The 21,631-nt window shown below is 38.6% G+C and overlaps 4 protein-coding genes across 4 annotated transcripts; 1 reads left to right on the forward strand and 3 right to left on the reverse strand.

Moving 5' to 3' along the window:
- Positions 1-16: 16 nt before the first annotated feature.
- LOC141840015 (large ribosomal subunit protein eL37x-like) lies at positions 17-1,905 on the reverse strand. The gene is made up of 4 exons (XM_074727894.1): positions 1,841-1,905; positions 1,587-1,722; positions 726-827; positions 17-246 (listed from the first exon to the last, which is right to left on the reverse strand). The coding sequence occupies exons 1-4, from the start codon at positions 1,841-1,843 to the stop codon at positions 200-202; spliced, it is 288 nt and encodes a 95-aa protein (XP_074583995.1). The 5' UTR covers positions 1,844-1,905; the 3' UTR covers positions 17-199.
- Positions 1,906-2,586: 681 nt separating this feature from the next.
- Positions 2,587-5,301, reverse strand: LOC141840013 (putative inositol transporter 2). The gene is made up of 6 exons (XM_074727893.1): positions 5,169-5,301; positions 4,467-4,537; positions 4,046-4,381; positions 3,858-3,965; positions 3,149-3,757; positions 2,587-3,057 (listed from the first exon to the last, which is right to left on the reverse strand). Exons 1-6 carry the CDS (start codon positions 5,299-5,301, stop codon positions 2,587-2,589), a joined length of 1,728 nt encoding a protein of 575 aa, XP_074583994.1.
- Positions 5,302-8,196: 2,895 nt separating this feature from the next.
- On the forward strand, positions 8,197-10,750 carry LOC141840016 (uncharacterized). Its single transcript, XM_074727895.1, has 5 exons — positions 8,197-8,340; positions 8,417-8,514; positions 9,409-9,725; positions 10,020-10,032; positions 10,142-10,750. Exons 1-5 carry the CDS (start codon positions 8,332-8,334, stop codon positions 10,536-10,538), a joined length of 834 nt encoding a protein of 277 aa, XP_074583996.1. The 5' UTR covers positions 8,197-8,331; the 3' UTR covers positions 10,539-10,750.
- A 379-nt stretch (positions 10,751-11,129) lies between these two features.
- Positions 11,130-17,586, reverse strand: LOC141840012 (uncharacterized). Its single transcript, XM_074727892.1, has 18 exons — positions 16,946-17,586; positions 16,376-16,486; positions 16,240-16,296; positions 16,028-16,104; positions 15,861-15,960; positions 15,379-15,452; positions 15,005-15,105; positions 14,744-14,847; positions 14,521-14,574; positions 14,374-14,429; positions 14,259-14,297; positions 13,966-14,107; positions 13,654-13,838; positions 13,249-13,316; positions 13,096-13,168; positions 12,964-13,025; positions 11,568-12,828; positions 11,130-11,471 (listed from the first exon to the last, which is right to left on the reverse strand). The coding sequence occupies exons 1-18, from the start codon at positions 17,024-17,026 to the stop codon at positions 11,213-11,215; spliced, it is 2,904 nt and encodes a 967-aa protein (XP_074583993.1). The 5' UTR covers positions 17,027-17,586; the 3' UTR covers positions 11,130-11,212.
- Positions 17,587-21,631: the final 4,045 nt, after the last annotated feature.

The following is a 21,631-nucleotide window of genomic DNA, read 5'->3' on the forward strand; positions in this document are numbered from 1 at the left end:
GAAGAAAAGCAGGTAGTGATAAAGCAAATACCTCAATTTCAAAATAATATAACACTGTATTCTTCCGATCAAAGCAAGCCAAGAGTGACGTCTAAACTCAGTTTTAAACCAAAAAAAAAAGTTCTGAGAAGAATTGCAAGTAGTAAAGAAAGCCCATTTCCTTATGATTCAAGAGAAAGCATGTAATTGTCTACCCATTTTAAACTGCAGCTGCAGCAGTCTTCTTCCTAGGAGCTGCTTCTGTCCCTGAAAGTAGATATGGACAATTAAGTTGATGAAGATCACATTGGTAATGGCAACAACAGAACCCTAATCTAACTAAAATCTAAAAGTGCACTGATGAATGAAGTTGAAGGGGAATAAAATTGTGTTTAATTGCAACGAATCTATTCCAAAACTGAGAAGAGTTTAATTTTCAGAGAAGCTTGTTCAAGATTAAACCAAAACAATGAACCATTCATTACTAAAAATGATTTGCCAATAATTTCTATGCTTCAGCAGTTCAGCTCATTTTCTTTTAATCCATAGGTGTTTCAACAGTCAACTATGATCACATGGACTACGTACTAACACTAAGCAAATCACATAAAACCTACAAGCAATTAGTAAATATGCATCAAGGAACTAGTTCAAGGCTTAAATCCTTTCTTGATTCTAATCAATGCTCCCAGTGAATATGCTCCCAGTGAATTGGGCCTGTTATTCAAAGGATGTGAAACGCGTACCTTCTCTGAAATTGTTCTTGAACCTTCTAGGTACATGGCGAAGATACCTCATTCTTCCTGTACCAGTTGTCTTTCTCCTTATCGCCTTCACACTCCAGTTGTCTGTTTCCAGAAGATGATTATCATTACAACGAGAAAATGCAACATAACATAGGAGACGGCACAGTAACAATTACTGAAAGATTTAAAAGAGATCTATCATTTGATGTGGAGTTAACATGTTTATGATATCTATTTATTACAAGCAAGTTTGAAGAGTTTCTATGTAGTATGTCGGCAAAATCCAGATTCTGCACAAAAAAAATCTAAAATAATAAAAAATTCCTTTAGAAAATTAACGATCAGAACTGATTGCATGGACTATACAAAAGAAGAAGAAAAAAAAAACTACCCTTTCCAAATATACGTAGACAATATTAAACACGAATAGGAGAATTAACATTTCTCTGCCATCACAAATGAAGAGAAATGGTCAAGAAAGCACCAAGCATCTCTATCAACAAAAATAAAACACATTAGTTAATCACATGCGAAGAAACTAGCACTTTATAAGTCTATTAGTTCTTAGACTAAACTCGTTTTCGTAGTATCTCGATACTGGGTCACATTCCGGGAAGCAACGTTGGCAACTTCAAGTTAATCACCATAGCTCCATTAGACAGAGAATAATGTCCCGACAAACAAGAAGGCATCAATTAAGCAAGTAGACCAATCCTCGAAATCGCGCGTTCCAATAAAATTCCCATTTTGCCGAACACAATGCTAGAACAAGTACATTTCAAAACGCTCGTCCTCCATGGATTTTCATGCGCAACAATAGAATGAAAAAGAATGAAAATAACATTAAAGTTGACTCCTTACACTTCCGAATCCGGGCAGCTGGGTAGCCGCACGAGCCACACCGGCTTTTCTGGAGGTGGAAGCTCCTGCGCCCGCACCTCACGCACAGAGTGTGAGTCTTGTTCCTCCGCTTTCCAAAGCTCCCCGTGCCCTTCCCCTGTGACAAAGAAACGGCACCGCAAAGCGAATAAGGAATCAAAGAGAGGATCCTTCAAAGGAGATGAAAATCTAGCCGATATGGATCAAGAACCGATGAATTGGAGAAAGCTACTGACCATGGCCCTTCTCGCGGCGTTGCGGCGCTGGCGAGAAAGATAACAAATGGAAAACCCTAGAAAACGGTCTCTGACTTAAATACCAAGTGCAGCCGTCGATCGCAATTGATTCTTAAGGAACCTCGGCATCGTAGCCGTTTAATATAATACTCATTTTAAAATCGATATCTAATGGGAAATTTACTAGGAAAAAAATTAAAGTCGGCAAAAAAAAATTGACAGATATATGACACTATTCAACCATTATTTTATAAATTTTAATTTGGTAAATTTTATTTAAGTTTATTAAATAAATTTTGTGACTAGTTCATAGCTCATTTTAAAAAATATATGATTGATAAGTTCAAGTTTGATTTGAACTTATTGTGATCATTAAGACGAAAGCCATGATCTCTATCAACCCAAATTGCAAAAATTCTTTAGTCAATTTGTGGCATCCAGTTTCATCACCTTGACTTTGTAAGTTTTATGAAATTAATTATACACGTATAAATATAAATTGGATGTTCTTAAGACTTCCAGTCGCCAAATGCAAATACTGAATCAATTAAATTGTCCCTCTTGCGTTTGCATCGTGCATGCTTCTCTATCTTTAGATAGGAGAAATGGAAATGCATTAATTATCGATGATGGGAAGAGAACGTTCGAGGAATCAAACAGACCAGACCTTACAAGCATATCGACTCGACTTCAATACCGTCACCAGCTAATACCGAAGCATGCTAACACAAGAATGGAAGGAAGATTCATAATGTCTGAGGTTTTGCAGAGCTCTTCTTCTTCCATGCCCTGTAATTCTTACTTTCCAGCATCTTCTCCACCTGTTCGAATTGCAAGCCTTTGGTTTCGGGAACAAGCAAGAAGATGAAGATGAAGGCGACGGCAGACACTCCACAATACAAAAGGAATGTTGGAGCCGTGCCCAATGCCTCCGTCAAGCTTAGAAATGTCTGCGAGACGATCAGGTTAGAGACCCAATTGGCTACCGCTGCCAACCCGCCGCAGAGGCCTCGGAATCGTAGAGGGTAAATCTCCGAGTTGATGATCCATGGCACAGTGCCCATGCCGGGGGAGTAAGAGATGATGTATGCTCCGAGGGCAATGAGAGCTAGCCATCCGAAGTTGCTCGGGCATCCTCGAGTGTACCATTCGCGACCGCCCGCGCGACAGGCATCTCGAACTGTGGGATCGGAGACGAGGCATGCTCCAGGAAGAAGCTGCAAAGAGATTCGAGGTATACATCAGAACAGAACGATTTCCTCTGATTCGAAGAATAGATAGCAGGATGAGAGATTTCTGAATGCTTACTTTATTCCCTGCATGAGCACAGAAACCACACTCGGAAGTCGCTCTCACGCAATCCATGCACTTCCATCTCATGCCTGAATCCGGCTTGAGATCAGGACATGTGAAATTGCCGAATGGTTGAGCTTCTTCTTGGCTGACGGCTGGGGAGTGTGTGGCTGCTGCGAAGAACACACCGGAAAGGCAGGCGAGACAGACCATGATCCCGATCAAACTCACAAGTAGTAGCCTTCTCCTCCCAGCTCTGTCGACGAAGTACATGCTGACGATGGATCCCAGGGCGTTGAGTCCGGAGGTAATCAAAGAAAGTGCCAGAGCAGTACTGTTGGAAGCAAAGCCAGCCAACTGAACGATGGTGGGACTGTAATACATTACAGTATTGATTCCCACGAACTGCTGAGCAACCTGGCAAATGACGCCTGCGACAAGCCCTCTTCTGACAGCTACGCTACTCAAAGCTTTCCTCAACCTACCGAAGAAGCTATTTCCACCGATAGAACCTTCCTCGGCGATTTCATCTTCGACCGATAGACGTAGAGCTTCAATTTCTCTGTCAACTTCATTGGCAGGGTATATCTTTCTCAAGATAACAGCAGCTTCCTCTTTCCTATCCTGTTAGATAACAAGAAGTTAAAAGTTTGCAGATAGAAGAACATTAAGAAAAAGAAGAACAAAAAAAATGGAAAATTGTAGTAAAAAAGTAATACACAACCTTCCTATATAGCCATCTAGGCGACTCAGGAAGCGACCACATTAAGAAAAATTGAAGCACTGCTGGAATCCCTGCAACCCCAAGCATCCAGCGCCAAGTACCCGGTGTCTGACAAAAGAAGTGAAATTTTATCTCTGCTGCAAGATGTTTTTACGCAGTCATATCAGAAATTTACAATCCTATAGAACCTTGGTGAATGCTAAATTTATAAGGTAAGACACAAATTGCCCTCCTGTTATGAGTAGCCCATTCATGCTCACGAGAGCGCCTCTAATTTTTGCCGGCGAAGCTTCAGAAATGTAAAGTGGAGATGTCATAGAAGCCATCCCGACCCCAAATCCCACTAAGATCCTCCCTAGTATTATGATTCCAGGAGCAGGTGCCAAAGCCATTACTAGAGCACCGACAAAGAATAACAAATCAGCAATTATAATTGAAGGTCTTCTTCCGAATCTATCATTCAACCATCCACCAAATCCAGCACCAATAATAGCTCCAGCCACGGCCATGCTCACAATGGTTTCCTACACAAAAAAAGGAACATAATCATAGTTATGTGAAATTGTATGTAAGAAACCAATATCAGTTGCTGACGATAGTGAAGTTTACCTGCAATACAGTGCTCCTATCAACAGAGTTGAAGTCATCCCTAATGTAAAGAAGAGCTCCAGATATAACACCTACAATTAGCAATTATAAACCAGTAATTTACTAACGATTCATCACAAAATGTCATTGTTTGTGGTATAAAGAAATTTAAAAAATACTTGGTACCAGAAAACTAAGACTATAAAGAAAATAATAAATAATGTAATTTGAGAGAAGTATGATAATAGAAACACCTTTATTTGTGAAAGCAAATTGACACTACAAACATAACCATAAATAACGGAGTCAAATCCAAAGCACTAATTTAACGATTGATTTTTAATTTCGGTCGTTATTTAACGATTGAATATAATTCAGTCGTTATTCAGCATTTATATGTCAACTGTGGTGGCAGAGACACATATTTATTTCATCTGCTATTTCATCATTATTCATTAATATATTCTCTATGAAATAAATTTTAGCAAGGGATGTCCTTTAATTTAAAAATGAACATTCTGCATAGAATTAGAGATATTCAGCAAATGTAATCATAATTTTTGGAATAAACAAAAGTAAGGGGGAAAACACCACATTTACAAAGTATCATATTGTACTTCAATTTTTTTGCAATGAAGAAAAATAAAGAAACAAGTGTTGAAGGTTATGTCAGGTTTATCAGAAATAATTTGACTGTAAATGAACAGACTCACAGTATGCTACCTGTATCATAGCCAAAAAGCAAGCCACCTAAACCGGCAGAAAATGCAAGGCGAAGTATATATGGTTGCTTCCATGTCAAATCTAAGCATTCCCTAAACTCAGTTTTCTCCGCTTTGTGAATTCCACCCTCCATTGCATCTGCAAAAAAATATTAAACTGCATGAGAAAAAACACAAACATGGCATGAAGCATATCAGATAAGGGAAAAGAACATTGTCCAGCGTGTAGAACTAGATAGTTGATACAAACTCAGCACAAGTAAAAAATAATGGCTGTGGTTATCTTACACCTTGAAAACAAAGTATGCCTGAACCAATCTGACACTTATGGAATGTTTGCTTCGTAGAAATAACTATTATTCCATTCATGGTGATGGAATGGTTGTGCTTATACATGGTTCAAAGAATAGGATCAGAATTCAAATTCATAATTCCTATTTTAGTATCCATTTCTCTCATCAAACCCAGTTATGGTTATTATGACCTATCAGATTTGTTATTTTTCAGAAGAACCTTTTATCTCCTATTTTTTACTTAATTTTTCGAACCAAACATACGAATGAAAATGGACTATATAATTCCCTTCCTTGAATCAAACTATAGTATTAAATTTCTACTCCATTCTGTTCCACAAAAATAATCATTCTACTCTTGGTCAAATTAATATTGCTAGTCAATAGACATTGACCAAGGAAGTCCTACTACTCATCAAAAAATCATGCAATTTAAGATGATATGAAGCTGCAAAAAAAAAAAAAAAAAATCAAATAAATTACCCACATATTAAGGTCTTTGTGGCCTAAAAACTCAACTTTGATGAAGACATCCATCGTTTACTAATGGGACTACTTAAGAAGATAAACCTAGGAAAATCCCTTTATCATTCCATTGAGTGAAAAAGAGAGAGAGTAATGTCATCAATACTTTCAATTTTTTGAAAATACATATACGCACAAATAATATTTGTACGATTTCTTTGAATGACTAGTCAGAAATTAACACAGTATCTGTAATTTTTTTTCCGTAGTGCTTTGAGCCGTCAAGATGCTATTACAAAACCACTGGTCGACCATAAACTAATACACAGGTCAAAGCACGGTTTTCTGTTCAAGTAAAATATAACTTCTTGACGTTTTAATAAGGTAAAAAAATGGAAGAACATTTTGAAGAATGAGCTGAAAAACCAAGGGATGGCTTCAAATTTTCTAGAACAAAGGACTATTTTTGTAGGAAAAAAAAAAATACACAAACGAGACATTATTTAGGAAAAGAAATAATCATAATAATTCAAACGATAAAATAATAGTAAAAAACTAAACGTCCTATTTTTTGTGAAAACTGTGTTAACCTAACCCTAGACAGAGCACAGCATAACGGCGAAAAGGATGTTTTGTCCGAAATGAATAACGATGCCCGGGCAAAAAAATATCATTTAACAACTATCAAGAAGCTACAGAATCGATAGAGCCAACGACGAATAATCGAACAAGATCTCTACAAACATGACAAAACCAATGCGATTAGACTGACCCGGTAAGTCCCCTTTCCCTGGCCGAGCCTCGTCTATTCTCTGGTATTGGGCGAGTAGTATTTGGATATCGATCTGATTTTATCACCAACCTCGATCGACAACAGCAAAGCGTTTCTGCAACAGAAAAGGAGCTGAAGAACCTAAAAAGCACATTAAACAACAGAGATGAACCAAAAGAGGCAAGTCATTGAGATAGTTTAATGCGCTGCGCTGTCATGGATGGATATGGAACAAAAAGCCACGTCCAGTTTCGCTTTGCGGTTGACGAGGGCAGTGGCGATGCTCACGAAGCAACAGAACAGCAAAATTAGCCGCAAATTAATGGCCATTAGCAACACTCGACATTCGCGATTGGTGGAAGATCCATTAATCGGGCAAGGTTTATTATAACGGGAAGTATTATCGCACAATATCCATACGAAATGCACTCAACCTCGAATTAGAAATTTATCGATCCCATTATTAGTAATTAAAAAAAAAAAATGTATAAATAATTCGTTGATTTTTCAAGCTCACATATGCCCATAATTAGTAATTAATTAGAGCAAAATCAACTTTTTGTAATGGTGTAAAAGGAGAATGGTTATTGTTGGAATAAGAGAGAACAAATTTAGTAAAACGTGAATCACATTATTTTTTTAAATTTGTTTATTTATTGCGATAGTAGAAGTCTCGTGATCATTAGACCCGGTCCATCGAACCAAATGCGTCTCCAGAAGCTTCCCGTCGCTGGCTGCGAGATTTCCGCTCGTGTCAATGGGCTTCTCGAATGTCCAACGGTCTTTACCGATATCGATGCAGGATCTGGAACAGCGACTCCGTCCTAAACATTCGATTCCGTACCTTTGTTCGATGACGTGGCAATCGTTCAGCGGCCTTGTATATATTTATTTTGCAATCTCTTCGCCATGGAACGAGCGGAACCGTCCTTTAAAAGCGACCTGACCCCTAATCATCCGTCGTCCTCGTCGTTGTCTCGGTTGTTGTTTGTTTAACGCCGCTGGTGGTTGGCCTTTCCCACGGGCAGTCCTTCCTCTCTTCTCCCTCTGTTTCATTTTCCTTTTCTTGTTTGTGGTGTTTGTTATTTTTTGGATCGGCGATCTTTATTTTTTGCGTGATCTTGTTTGGCGCTAATTTGAATTTTGAATCCGAGAGGAAAGGGTAGATCTTCGTTCGTATATGCATTTATCTCTTTTTAGTTTTTGTTTCTAGTTTGAATTTGATAGTTTTGCATAAGTTTTTGCTAACTAGCTTTATTCAATTGGAAAAATATATTTATTCTCCTTTAATCTGCCCATTTGTCTAGGGTTTGTTCATGACCGCCCAAGAAAGAGGAGTATTTCAGTTATTGATAGTCTAGTTTTTTCTTGGATTTGCTTTTTGTCTTGAAGATCTGGGCAACTGCTGTGGCTCTTTCCTGCTTAACCCGTTCGTAATCTTAGGGTTTGTTGTTGATATCCGAAGAATGTTTACTTTTTTGGGTCAACTTCGAGGTTTAGACGCTGTTAGAAATTTGATTTGTTTTTTCCGTGCTGTAATCTGTTTATAATCCGTAACAATGCCGACTTAATTATTTTTTGTCCTCAGGTTTTCTTGTGTTGAAAATTCAACCAAATTTGCCAGTCGTAGAATTATGGCAAAGGTAGAAATTTAATCGGGGCTACTCTAGATTTTTCAGTAACCATTTTGTTTCATTTAATATTTTTTTTGTACTGCAGAATGGGTTCAAGGTCAACTTACACATCTATGATCTAAGCCAAGGACTTGCTAGGGCACTTTCAATAGAATTTCTGCGAATGGCCATCGACGCTTTTTGGTAAGCATTTCGCTCCCATTTTCATAGTTTACTCATCTTGGAAATTCAATTTGGGGTTTAGGGGGAAAAGGAAAATTAGAAATAATTTCCAAACCATTTCGTTCTCGTTGATTCATCTTGGCTCGATCGGGTTTTTTATAACTTGTGGCGAAGCAGGGTTTTTTTTTATAACTTTAGGCATACAACCACTTCATGAGATATTGTGTGTGTCTGCTGATAATCAAACCCGATATTCGCATAAGAAATTGGGCCTTAAGACTATCCAGGGAAAAGATGGAGGTCTGGAGGAAGAATGGGAGAAGAGGGACTGGCAGAAGCAAACTCATTATTCCCATGCTTTTTTCCTTTCTCTGTTTTTCTCAACAAAGGTGAAATTGGTAAAATGGTAGGGTGGAAGACAAGAAAAGCTTTGTGCTACTTGTTGAACAAACAGAAAATATATAATTTTAGATGTCTAAATCAAACGAACAATGATTTATAATGCCAAAGATCTGGACAATCTCAATGAATCTGTTAGCTATAGTCAGTTCAATTCTTGATGTTTTTTGAATTTCTTGGGATCTTGCAATCTACATTAAAATCCTATTGAGTTTTGAGGCTCTGGGTTTTAGGACGTGTCAACATCTTCTTAATTGTGCACGTCAACCCGTTTATGAAGTTGAGTTGGTCAATATAAAACACTGAAACAATTTCTCAAGTGAATTCACTAATTGCTCAAGTGAACTTGTGGAATCAGAAATGCTCCCCCTCCTAATACACATTAAACTTCTTGAATCTGGAAATCTGTTTGATTCAATCTTTTATAGTTGTGGGAAAAGTGAGTAAACTACCATGCTAGTATAAGGTATTGTTTTTTTATCACCTTGGTCACATTTTTTGGGGTGTGCTTAACAGGCATACTGGTCTTGTAGTATATGGAAAGGAGTATTACTTCTCACGAGGCATTCAACAAGATTCACCTGGAATGACTTTTTATGGAATTCCGGTGAGGGTTGTGGAGTTAGGCGTGACACAGGTTCCTGAGGATGTATTTAAGTTGTACTTGCAGGAGATTAGCCCACGTTTCACAGCTGAGACTTATAACCTTCTCACCCACAACTGCAACAATTTCAGCAATGAGGTAGCACAGTTTCTTGTTGGTGCCACTATTCCAGACTACATTCTTCAATTACCTACTGAAGTGATGAACAGCCCAATGAGTGAACTACTACGTGAGCCCTTAATCTTATTTTCTTTTCCTTTTAGACTTGTTATTATAATATAATACCCAAGATTTGTCCTTTAAGGCTTACCTTATAAACATTAAAATGGAGGCCCTTCCTACCGTATGACATATGTCCTATAATTTGCTGATGAATGTGTCTGAAACCAACTTTTACTAGTCATGTTGACAAATATCTAGGATGAAGTTTTAGTTTTAGACCAAAGTTTTACTCTGGAAAATCGCATCGTCAAAAAGTTTTGTCGATTATGAAAAATTAGATAGAGCAACATTAGTCGACTAGTGATATTGATTCCGTGACCTGTTTTCTTTTGTGAGAATGCTATTTTTCTTTTTTTATTTTCAGTCATATCTTCAATAGAAAGCTCTTACAATGATCATCATGTTTCAGTTACAATGCTCCAGGTACTTAGAGGCTGTTCTCAAGGCCGGTATCGTCCCTGAAACTCGTCCGTCCTATCCTTTCTCTGCTGCCGCCAGCCCTGCCACGAGTGTTGCTTCTTCAACCCAGACGAAGGTGGCTGTGAATGAACAAACGACCACCAAGAGCGTCGAATCAAAAACATCAACCAAGACATCTGAGAAAGACAGTGCAAAATCTGCTGCTACGGAATCTGTGAAACAGCCGGAGGTGGGCGATCCGCTTGGTGAGGCTCGCAGTAGAGTCCAGGACGAGATCACCAAGGAATTTGATGCAATTATGGCAACCGGTACGCTTAATGCAAGTGAGGCTGCTACTCTGGCAACCAGAAGGGTTATGGAAAGACATGGGCGTTTAGATGCCTCAGTTAAGCAAGGATAAGGTTGAATTACAATTAACTCATACCATTCTTTGGAAGCAGCCATGTATTTCGATTGCCACTTCCATTTTCTCTGCTAATACCTGTTGACAGATTTAATATGCTTGATTCACTACTTTCTGTACCTAAGACGATACAGTTTGTTTGATCTAAATTTCTTGTTTTCTTTTGGGTATTCGACTGTATACTGTGGACATTTGGTTTTTGTAACCGTTCGACGTATCAATCTTCGTGGGATTGAACGATTTCGAGTGATTGAACGGGTGTTCACTCTTTCTTGCAATCAAACGAACGCACAAAGAAGCCTTATAGATTATTGCTACGTGATTCAGATGTGTTAAAAGAAATAGAGATTCACCCGTCCACGAAAGAAGTCCATCGGGTGGCATTGTAAGGAGACCCACCAAATTTAGATTCTCTGGGTCAACAATAAAATGTCAAAGCCTAAATCCAACATTTAGATATATGGTTACGTTGACTTTTATTTCTTAATGAGTTTCACATGTCATTGATGCTTGCCATCTCGATTACAGTTAACAATATTACTACAAACAATATTTGCATTTTTCTACTACAGATATTATTTCCATCAATGAACAACTCCCGAACCATGATGCCTTTCTCCAAGGGTTTGGGTTTAAAGAATAAGTTATACTAGAGCTACAACTCTAAGCAATCAACAGTCGCAGTGAAACCCAGGATTGCTGAAACAGCCAGTTTTAGGCGCAATTTTTCGTGCGCCGGCGTCGTGAATTGACCTCACGTTGAGGGACGGTTTGAGCACCCTGTCCATCATATTTATTTGAGGAGCTTCAAGGATTCCCTTCGGCGGCGATAACGCCCATTGCATTGCCCAAATAGCAAGCGGCCGCATGTACATCAGCGAACGGTAGTGACCGTCTGTCGTCCATCCTTCAGGAGTTTGAAACCAGTACCTGCACGATCACCTGAACTATAAATTTGTCTATACAATATTAAATTTAGGATCATTTGTCAGAAGAAGAATGAATGCTACAAGGGCAAGGCCTTACCCAAATCCTTCCTCTGACCAGCCTGAAATGAAAATTCCTTCAGCAGTTGCAAAAGCTTGATGCTCCATTCCGTGAAGAAGCATGGTGGCTGCCAAGCTATACGTCACGCCGGTCCATATTTCACGCGATTGCATGCAGGAGTCGTCGACCTTTCCGTTGGGTTTCATTCCATTGACTGCTCCCATGCTACCTCCCCCCACCTTCATCACGTTAAACTCGAATATCTTCTGCAGAGTGCGTCTGATATTACCTTCATCGAAAAGTGGGGGCAGCCCTGAAGAAGCAGCATACCACTGACCAGCCAGTTGATCGGCCTGTATCGAACGGCTGTTGCCGCTGCTTCCGCTGTCATAGTTGAAGTAGGAACCATTCCACAACTTTGCTTCGAACGCCGGTTTGGCTTTCAGAAACTTGATCTTACATTTTTCAGCAAAAGCATGGTCTCCGAGCCGTTGCGCCATTGCTGCTCCAGCTTGAAGAGCAGCTAGCCAAAGACAACCGCAATAAGCACTGACACCGAGTACAGTCCACGCATCATACGTCTGATCTGGGAACCCATCGTTCTCGATCAGGCCATCTCCGTCGCGATCAAACTGTTCCATGTAATCGATGGCAGCACAAACTGCAGGCCACACGTCCCTTCCAAAAGACATGTCGCCTGTTGCAGCAAAATCCCTGTACACCTGGAGCACAAACTTTGAATTGAGATCCTTCCATTTACTGGTGTCATGGATATTGTAGGCATTCATCTCGTTCCACGGATCGTGTGTTCCTAAATCATGAGGAACGGCACCTCTGACCTTGCGAAGTCCCCAGGTGCCATCAGCCAGAAACTTGACTTTCCCTCTGTCCTCATGCAACACAGCCCTAGCAAAATCGCGTTGAATTGTCAACTCTATCTTCGGGAAGAGATCCAGAAGAGCGAATGATGCATAAAAGTGCACGTCGTACGTGCACCACATGATGTACTCTACTCCTTCCAAGTAGAGAAATCTCCCAACATTTTCTGAGTTATGCAGTTCTTGCATGACATAACCAGACTCAACAGCTTCACTATTATCAACAGGTGCAGCAGTATCTGATAATACTGAAGTTGGTGATAGACTTCTCTCATTCATAGACTTATTTTCTGTAAAAGTCTGTTTCGCACAAAAATTAATATATCTGTCACTGGAAACAGATTTCTGATCTCTGCTTTTCACATATTTGTTGTGACTGCAGCCGGAATTTACTATATCTTTGATTCTTGGGGGTTCACCATCTGCATTAAGTAGATCAATTATGTTCGGGTTCCAAGATGCAGTTATAAAACAAAAGATGACCAGACATGATCATCACAGAGGAGGACAAAGCAAAAGAACTCATTAAACCAACAATTATAATGATTACAAAGTACCTGTCCAGACGGTGCCACCAGCAACTAGAAAATAGAGCTCATTAAAAAGGGTGAACTTATACCTGCAACAAACAACCTGATCGATTGAAGAAAGCTGCTCCAAGTTTTAAAACCATAGTGTATGAAAATTACCATTCGGGAAGTTTTTCATCCTGCAGTATTGGATTTTGCCATTTTTCAATCTCTTCTTCCCACCACTCATAGTCTGCCAATGGTGGACAAGCAGAGATATAATCCAGAATTGTAATCTAATCGTATATCTAATAGTTTTTAATGCGTACATACTCTTCAATGCATCATGTACCAAATTAACAGCTGATCTCTCAGAGGTACCATAAAATTTCGTATATCTCCTGTAAGAGAATAGTAATGCATGAAAAAAAAACCATATCAATTGGAATCGAACTTTTAAATCAATAAATTAGTTTTCATTAAGAAAACTATCAATCTTGTTCCAGTATGGTGTGCATATATCAATATATAGTTGATGACAACCAACAGGTCCTCAAGAATCATCTGTATAGTGATGCATAATTTAAAATGATGCAAGGATCTTAAAAGATGTAATATCCAAATATGGTGTTTAACCAGAGTGCAAGAAGGAGAAGATTGTAGACATTAAGATATTTAGAACTTCAATATGGAGACACTAGAGACCAAAAGAGAAGAAGAGCAGCCCAAAGACCTTACCTATGATATGTGCTTCCTTTCTGAAACTTCACTTTAGGTGATGACCAAGCTAAAGCAAATACGACGGTGCGCCTGCCCTGTGGTTCGACCCATGTAGAGGCTGAAACCGCCGCGCAAAGTGTATCGCCTGCAGAAGATGGAATGCCTGGACCAGCATTAAAATTCTCCATTTCAAATTCTCCATCCTATAACAAAAATCAATACATAACTGATCAGATTCATTAACAACTCGTATGCATTCACATTCCTCAGCTAATTACACAAATTCTTCGTCGGAAAAAGTGCACCGAAAAGGGGGAAATGAATGCTTACTTGCGCCATCGTGTCCCACATGTCCTTGGCTGTGGCATAATTTTCTCCGGCGAGCCCAAAATTCGGCAAAACCGTCACAGTGACATTCTGAGTCTGGCAAGCAGCTATAGCAAATGTCACAGGAGGGTTGTCTTTTGCAGACCTGGATGGTGCCCGAGATAGAGAACTTAGTGCATACTTCAGAATAATAGGAATAACTTGAGAAAGATTTGAATTTGATTTGATGCCAGACAACAAACAAAGAGATGAAGGTCAGAATCAGAATATGAATAAAAATAAGGGTAGAAACTTGCTTGTGATGTAGAAGAACCCCAGACACTCCATCCTCTCCTCTGCACATATAACAGAAAAATATATATATTAACTTGTGAAACAGATAGGTAAACAAGAATCGTGTATAAGACTTGCATGAATGGCTCATTGATGTGGCCGCCACTATAATGAGATACTCCTCCAATGGAATTCTGCACCATATAACAATTGAATGGTTGAAGTATTGGTCAGTTGTTTGTAGACCCCAAATGAAAAATAACTACACTCAGAATATTCAATTACCGCCCAGGTCATCAGAAGGCTAACTTTTGCTCTTTCTTGTCCAGTGTTAACTAGCTACAGAAGAAAATGAAAAGAACAAAAAGAATTATGAAATACAAGCTCTAATTATGTTTTTCCATTGTAAATAACAAAATTGAACAAATCACATGAATATTTTCAAAGAGCATGCAAAGTTGCTACTTTCTTCTTTATGAAACACAATGACAATATAGAACACACGCACTGTGTAAACAAAAACAGCTGTGGGAAGACTGCTTTCGCGATAATTATGAGGTATAAATGGGGATATTTGGCGACATGAGATTTTGAGGTCAGGATCTGGTTCACCTACAAAAAATGAGAATTTTTTTTTAAAGCAATCTCCATGAACTAAGAAAACACAATCTGGCATATCAATCTTAATCAATATGAAGCAATGCATAGTTGCTTTCGTCTACAATGCCTAACATATCACTGATCGCATTGAAGATGAATAAAAGAGTACCATCATAAACAGTCCATGCCCTAGGAAACAAAGCATGATATGTTGAGTGTTGACCAGTCAAGTTCCAGTCCCATGAGGATATACCGAGATCACCATTTTTCCTGAGAAATCGTACAAGAAGTTGACAGACCACAGTAAAATTTTGTAACTGTCGAAAGAGTATGATTAACTAAAAAACATGTAAAGGTAGAAATTGTTATCGACAACCAAAAAGTTGATGATTGATTTCCATTGGTAATAGTTGTCAAGTTACAAAAAATGGTCTAGAATAATGATATTATGCTTATCTTTCGATAGGTTGAAGGGTGATTATCTAGGTTAGCAAATTCTCCAGATCAAGTTTACACAAAAGTAAAGTAACAAAAGTTTCTTACTTTAATCCTTCATGATGTCCAGGGGCTAATACTGATGAGTATTTCTTGTTTCCTCCTCCTCGTGATACAAAAATCTACATGTTTGAGTAATGGAAGGTCATGCAGTTGAAATGTTTATGCAAAATCTATCTTAAACCAATGAAAAGGCTCTAACACCATTGGCGACAAATATTCTAGAACATAAAAAGTGGAAAATTGGAAATTAAAAAATTCTCAATAAAAAGAAGAAAAGGAAAGCAATGACAAGCGATCATCTCAACTTGGTTTATGTGATCCCTATTTCTTTTACAGTTCTTGTAGGTGCTTCTATGAACATAAACTTGAATTTGCTAAAAGAAAATAGTAGTGAGAAAAATAAGTGGGGAAAGACAAGGCAAAACCAAATTCAAGCGAAAAAATTAACTAGGAACATAATGCTTTTAGATTAGGAAAGTTAAAGAGGAAGATGAAGTGAAACAACACAAAGAAGAGAAATGAATTACAGAGAACTGATTTGCCATAACCGGAGATGTTTCACATGAACCAGGAACAATTTGCCAATGCTTGAACTCCCCTCTAAAACCTCTTGAAATGCTGCCACTTCTGAAAACAGAAACAAGGATCAGAAGGCAGATTGACAAGAACATTCAGTAGTTAATAAACTGCATACCCCATTCCTCCAAGTGGCACACCTTGAGAAGCTGAAGGTTTACATTGCTCTCTTGTGAAAGGATCAATTGGTGCTTTCTGTATAACAAAGATGAGGAATCAAGATGTGATCCATGAAAATGTGAACACGAAAGAAAATATACAATTCAAATTGAATAAAATGATATTTAGAGTCTACAAAAACAATAAAGTATAAACAAGTTAATCACTTACCCTTCCTTGAGCAGCTTCTTCTCTGACATATGACCAAAGGCGAACACCAAGTCTTAGCTGAATTGAATTTGATATAATATGCAATCAAGATCAAAATCACTCACTATGTTAACAGTGACAATTATGAGCCAAATACCATTTGAACTGCCTCCATGAATGTCACGCTGAATTCCTTTAGTCTATTAGCATGGCTATTTAGCCTTCTCCTCCATGCATGTTTTGGTGGAGCGCCTCCATCAAAATCCAGCTATAAGTACATCCAGCAATGGATATAAGAAATTCAGCAAAGGCTTCCATTATGAAGTTCGTCAAGGAAATAATTGATTACTATAGTTCGTGATCAAGAACCAGATGAGCGTGAAGTCAAGGGGAATATCAAATCAAAATTCGGGATTAACCATTAAATAAGTAGATGAAGAAGTCACTCGAAAGCCTACAAATTTTTTTTCTTGCTTTTTTCTCTCTTTTACAATACAAGCAAGCCTGTGCGTGTGATCACGATAGAAAGAGAAAAAAGATTGTCTCCTGCGCAACCATAATCTATGTGTTTTTTTTTCCCATCCCATGTTTTGAAAGGAAACCGGATGTTGTAGAGCAAGAGAAGATGTCGATCATATATGAAAGCAACAACTCAAATTGATCTGATCCCTAAATACTAATTCAATGTGGGTTTTCGCAATTCATAAAAGCGTAGAAGAAGGCTTACCAACTGCAACGTGGCTCTGCTGACATACTCCTCCGCAGGCCATGAGCTTTTCCTGTAGTGGAATAGGCTCCCGTTCACCATCTACACACCTATCAAAGCCCACAGAACCTCCCAATCCTTCTTCTTTTCTCAAACCCCAAAAATCTCAGGTAACCAAAGAAAAGCAACGCAACAGATCCAAATCGAAAGAAGAATTTTTTTTTTTTTTTTTCAATCAAGAGCTCCTCAAGCTCCACATAGACAAATTTTCCACAACCAAAGAAGCAGCCAAACACCACCAGCAACAACCAAGGCTGCAGATTCAGTAACAATCTAAAGCCAGGGAATTCTCTGCAAGTAAGAACTCAACCGCCGAACACCAACATTCTTTTGGAGAAAATTTGCAGATTTCCCCAACCCAATCAACAAGCAACCGCCCAAAGCGAAGAGACTGATCCTCTATGAGAAAAAACAACAAACTGAATCAAAAAGATCCCCTTTTGAAATCCCTTTCGATCACGGCGAACCAACACCCTAGTCCGGCCTCGAAAGATCAACGGACCATTGAAACCGGAACCGCAGGTGCTCCGCTCGTCCGCCGCCGAGACAGATGAGAATAGAATTCTCGATCAGCCACCCGGGATTCCACAGCGAGCCGACAATCGCGATGGGGTGGCGTGGGAGATCGCCGTCTGCTACCGCTGCCGACTTCATTTCTTTAAAGTGGGGAAAGGAAAGAGTGACGAAGAGACGGGAGCAACGGGTCATGTGTCCCTCCGTAACGGTACTCGATGCCGTTACGATACTTAAATCCACTTACTCCAGCTCACACCCACGTAGTTAGCTTGGTAATCCGGACTTCGAATGTGGGACCGCTCGGTTCTTCAAATAAAAACGCGGGTAAATCAAGGAAGAAAAGATTACACCTAGTCAGAACCTTAGGAAATCTGACGTCACAACTTTACTTGAATAGATGGCCTATGTCTATGTGTACAACCGCACGGCTTCTACTATGCCGATTAACTTGGGCGGTTACTATTATTATTATCATTATTATTATATACCCATGTATTTAAGTGATGTCCATCTACTAATAATCATGTATCATTATTAGTAATTGTAATGGCTTAAACCTTTGGATGGAGTTTATGTTGCAATTTCAACCTATTTTAATTCAATATTAATTAGTTTTCATCGTAAAATTGTTAAAATGAATTTACCTATAAACAAATGTATCTAACAAAATAAAAATGACCTAAGACAAGTAGTGGTTTACCATGCTTTAGGGTTTAATGGAATAAGTTTTTAAACCATGTCCATGACCTTGAAGTTTTGGCTAACTATGAACCTAGGGTCTAAACCATGCCTTGAACCTAACTAAGGTTGTAAGAAAGGAACCATGATGGTTAGAAGTTATGTGGTTAAACCTTAACCTAGGCCTTGCCTATAGTAGGGTTCGGCCAAGCGAAGATAACCAAAGAAGAGTTGGGTTATTCTCAACTAAGACTATCAACCTTAGTTAGGGATGTATCATGATAAGGTAATGTATGAAGGGCTAACCCTAAAGAATGTGGGTTTAGCTATTAAGACTATGATGTGATGTATCATGCCATATGAATGAAAAGAAAAGGAATGCATGAATGTTCATATGTTATGTAAAGAAAGAAAGGAACATTTATGATATGAAAGAAAAGGGCATGTGCATCATTATGTCTTACTTTGAAAATAATGGCTTGTACCGGATTCTGAAAAGGATCCAAAGGGAAGGGCACCCTAAGGCAGCCAAACGCCCCTAGGTCGAAGGACATTTGAGAAGACCTAGTAATCGAGTAGTCGAGACTAGCTACCTCGTACTATCTCTTGAATGTATGCGCGCAAAGAATGAATGGATACAAGCCAGGGATCCCATAATGTTGATGATATGTTTATCTATTATGATAATAAGTTTTCAAAGGCATCTGCATTATGCTTGTATGCATATGAATGGAATGATAAGATAGAAGAATGTATGTGCTTTATGCAAACTCCATGTGCTTCTATGTTTATGCTTATGTTTGCTTATGCTATATGAATGTGATGTGACGAATGATTTTGTGAGTAGGAAAGAAACTTACTAAGCCTTGTGCTTATAGATTTCTTTCTTATATTGCAGATCCGAATAGTAGTCACTGAACAAAAGGAAGTAGCAGTGAAGAGGCTGATGAAAGATGTGTGTGGTGGTGACATGGCATAGAGATCCTGGCAACTTATTGAACATGACTTTTATATCTGCATGTTTGAATGTCTAGACTACTTCTATTTGAGTGTTTGTGCTACACTTAGATATTCTAACTAGACAATGCATGCACCTTTTGTTTCATTTGTAAATTACATATGAATTTCCTTCCATGATAATACCTTTTATATTTCCGCTGTGAAGTTTCATGGATTTTCGTATGTCGTCTTTTATGAATGAAAATAAGAAAGAGTAATTGTAGCGTCCGTCATGGGCCCTATGTAAGGGCGGGCGTTACATTTGAAAACACCAAAACGAAATCAGAAAGTCCGATACGGTAGAAAGTAAACCAACGATACAAGTATACTACACATGCTACAAACACATCCCACACAAACACAGTCCTCGTCGTGAGATGGCATCACTGCATCCTCTGTAAACTCCTACCTGATATCTGGGAAGACAAAAAAATCTCAGGGTCCAAAGATGTGATTACAAATACTCAGTGGGTAATATAGAAAGACAGTGCATGAATAAAAGAAATAACAAAAGGATAGATACATACCAAAGGTCAATAGATATCAATATAGTCTCTGCAGATAATAAACAACTAATATGTATCTCATGTAATGCACCATATGAATGACATGTCAAGCATAGTGCAACAGTCAAGAATCAAATAAGTAGACAATCAAAATGCAGTATCAGTACGATCCAATACATATATATCATGCACATGATGTGCATATGCATGATGCAACTGCCCCACTCACTATAAAACTGTGCAAGCATCTGAGGCTGGGATGGCCGGCATCGGGGGATCAGTACTCTGCGCCCTATAGTAAAGTAGTCCGGTGATCCAAATCGGGGATCAGTGCTCCGCGTCCGGTGATCCTGTAGCTATGATAAGCTACATATCCTATGGTCGATATCTGTCCTCTAATACTCATCACCGATGTACCAGCCATGTACTCTCCGAGTACCACCCCTATCTGGTGTCGAGGTCAAATCAACGACTCGGCTGCGTACACTGCCATACAGCCGTCGACTGCGTACACTACCATATAGTCACCATCACCGTGATGGAAATAGGGTATGATAACCACCTATGTAAATATACAACTAAAGTCATCTACTATCACGATAGACCCACAACAATGGGATTTACAATCGTTATCATGCATCATGATGAGATGCTCAAATCATAGTAATCAGCACATACCATACTAATCAATAAGCGTAGGTATAAATCATCATGATCGCAGGTATCATAAGAAAGAATCATCTCAATAATGATCACAAATGTCATATCAAGGATAGAAACAATAATCAAGAATGATAATCTAAGATCAACAGGCATAAGAACAAGCATGATATAAACATGAGTAATGAAAAAGGTATACAAATAACAGGAAAGAATAACATCAAGGCATCAAACCACAATGACTGTAAAAGAATCATGCACTGAAAATGGAATAAAACTGTATTAATCAAATACAGTAAATTACCCACCTGATGTATCGAAGATAAAAAACTAAAACCCCCAGGTTCCTGCAAATACAATGATAATATTCTCGTAAATAACTGATCGATAATCAAGGACCTGCAAAAGAAATAACCAACATCCATTAATAAACATATAGATCTTAACAAATTTAAGATCTACATATAACCCAAATCCAATTAGATCCATAATTCAATTAACTCATGTTAAGTAAACATGAATTAATTTCATCAAATCTAATTGGATTTAAATCAACCTAAATTAATTAACCTAACTAACCTAATTAACCTAACTAACTAACTAATCTAATTACAATCTAACTTAATCAGATAAATTCTAACCTAACCAAGCAATCTAGCATCAATAGATAAATCTCCATCCTAATAACCCTATCCTAACCGTATAAATCTATAAATCCTGAATTACAATATAAATCCACTGAAACCCTAATTTGATTGAACAGAGAACAAATTAACAAACCTAGATCATCAAAGAAAAACCCATGAACCAAGGGTTCTAAACCTTACCTCAAATCTGATCAAAGCCCTAAAATCACAGATCCAGGTTCTTCAGCCCCACTTCATCTCTGATCCACTCTTGAATTCAACCAACTATCTGTGATAATCACGCTGCGTTATAGACAGAAGACTAGAGGGGCAGAAGGGAACAAAAGGAAAAACAAGAAACACCTCACCTTGGCCGAATCCTCCTAGGCATATCCTGATTAAATCTTCCATTGCAAAGGCGGCTGCCCTCTACTAAGTCGATGTGAAAAGCTCCTAGATCTGGTTCTTGAAGGCGATCACAAGCCCCCTGCTCCGATCGATCCTTCTTCGTATATCCCAGCACGCCCAATCTAGACGAGGCACAAAGTAGATCTCGGCCATCTCCCATCCCTGATCTGCTACTCTATTACCTTCGATCTGTCCTTATTAATCCCTGTTCTGCTCCCGATCGGATGAGGCCTCTGATCATGCAATCGCAACCG

This window comes from Curcuma longa, chromosome 11 (genome assembly GCF_044706935.1).
Source record: "Curcuma longa cultivar G26 ecotype Majalengka, Jawa Barat chromosome 11, ITB_CL_G26_1.1, whole genome shotgun sequence".
NCBI classification, from domain to species: domain Eukaryota; kingdom Viridiplantae; phylum Streptophyta; class Magnoliopsida; order Zingiberales; family Zingiberaceae; genus Curcuma; species Curcuma longa.

Excerpts from the sequence above, each read along its gene's own strand:
- LOC141840016 (XM_074727895.1), top strand. Across the intron at positions 8,515-9,408 it reads ATGGCCATCGACGCTTTTTG|GCATACTGGTCTTGTAGTAT; the intron begins GTAAGCATTTCG and ends TGTGCTTAACAG.
- LOC141840012 (XM_074727892.1), bottom strand. The coding sequence starts at position 17,026 with ATGGTGAACGGGAGCCTATTCCACTACAGGAAAAGCTCATGGCCTGCG. Across the intron at positions 16,487-16,945 it reads GCAGAGCCACGTTGCAGTTG|CTGGATTTTGATGGAGGCGC; the intron begins GTAAGCCTTCTT and ends ATGTACTTATAG. Across the intron at positions 14,108-14,258 it reads GGGGTTCTTCTACATCACAA|GTCTGCAAAAGACAACCCTC; the intron begins GCAAGTTTCTAC and ends GGCACCATCCAG.
- LOC141840013 (XM_074727893.1), bottom strand. The coding sequence starts at position 5,301 with ATGGAGGGTGGAATTCACAAAGCGGAGAAAACTGAGTTTAGGGAATGC. Across the intron at positions 3,966-4,045 it reads TAAATTTAGCATTCACCAAG|ACACCGGGTACTTGGCGCTG; the intron begins GTTCTATAGGAT and ends TTCTTTTGTCAG. Across the intron at positions 3,758-3,857 it reads CTAGATGGCTATATAGGAAG|GATAGGAAAGAGGAAGCTGC; the intron begins GTTGTGTATTAC and ends GTTATCTAACAG.
- LOC141840015 (XM_074727894.1), bottom strand. Across the intron at positions 828-1,586 it reads AGCTGCCCGGATTCGGAAGT|ACAACTGGAGTGTGAAGGCG; the intron begins GTAAGGAGTCAA and ends TTCTGGAAACAG. Across the intron at positions 247-725 it reads CAAGAACAATTTCAGAGAAG|GGACAGAAGCAGCTCCTAGG; the intron begins GTACGCGTTTCA and ends ATCTACTTTCAG.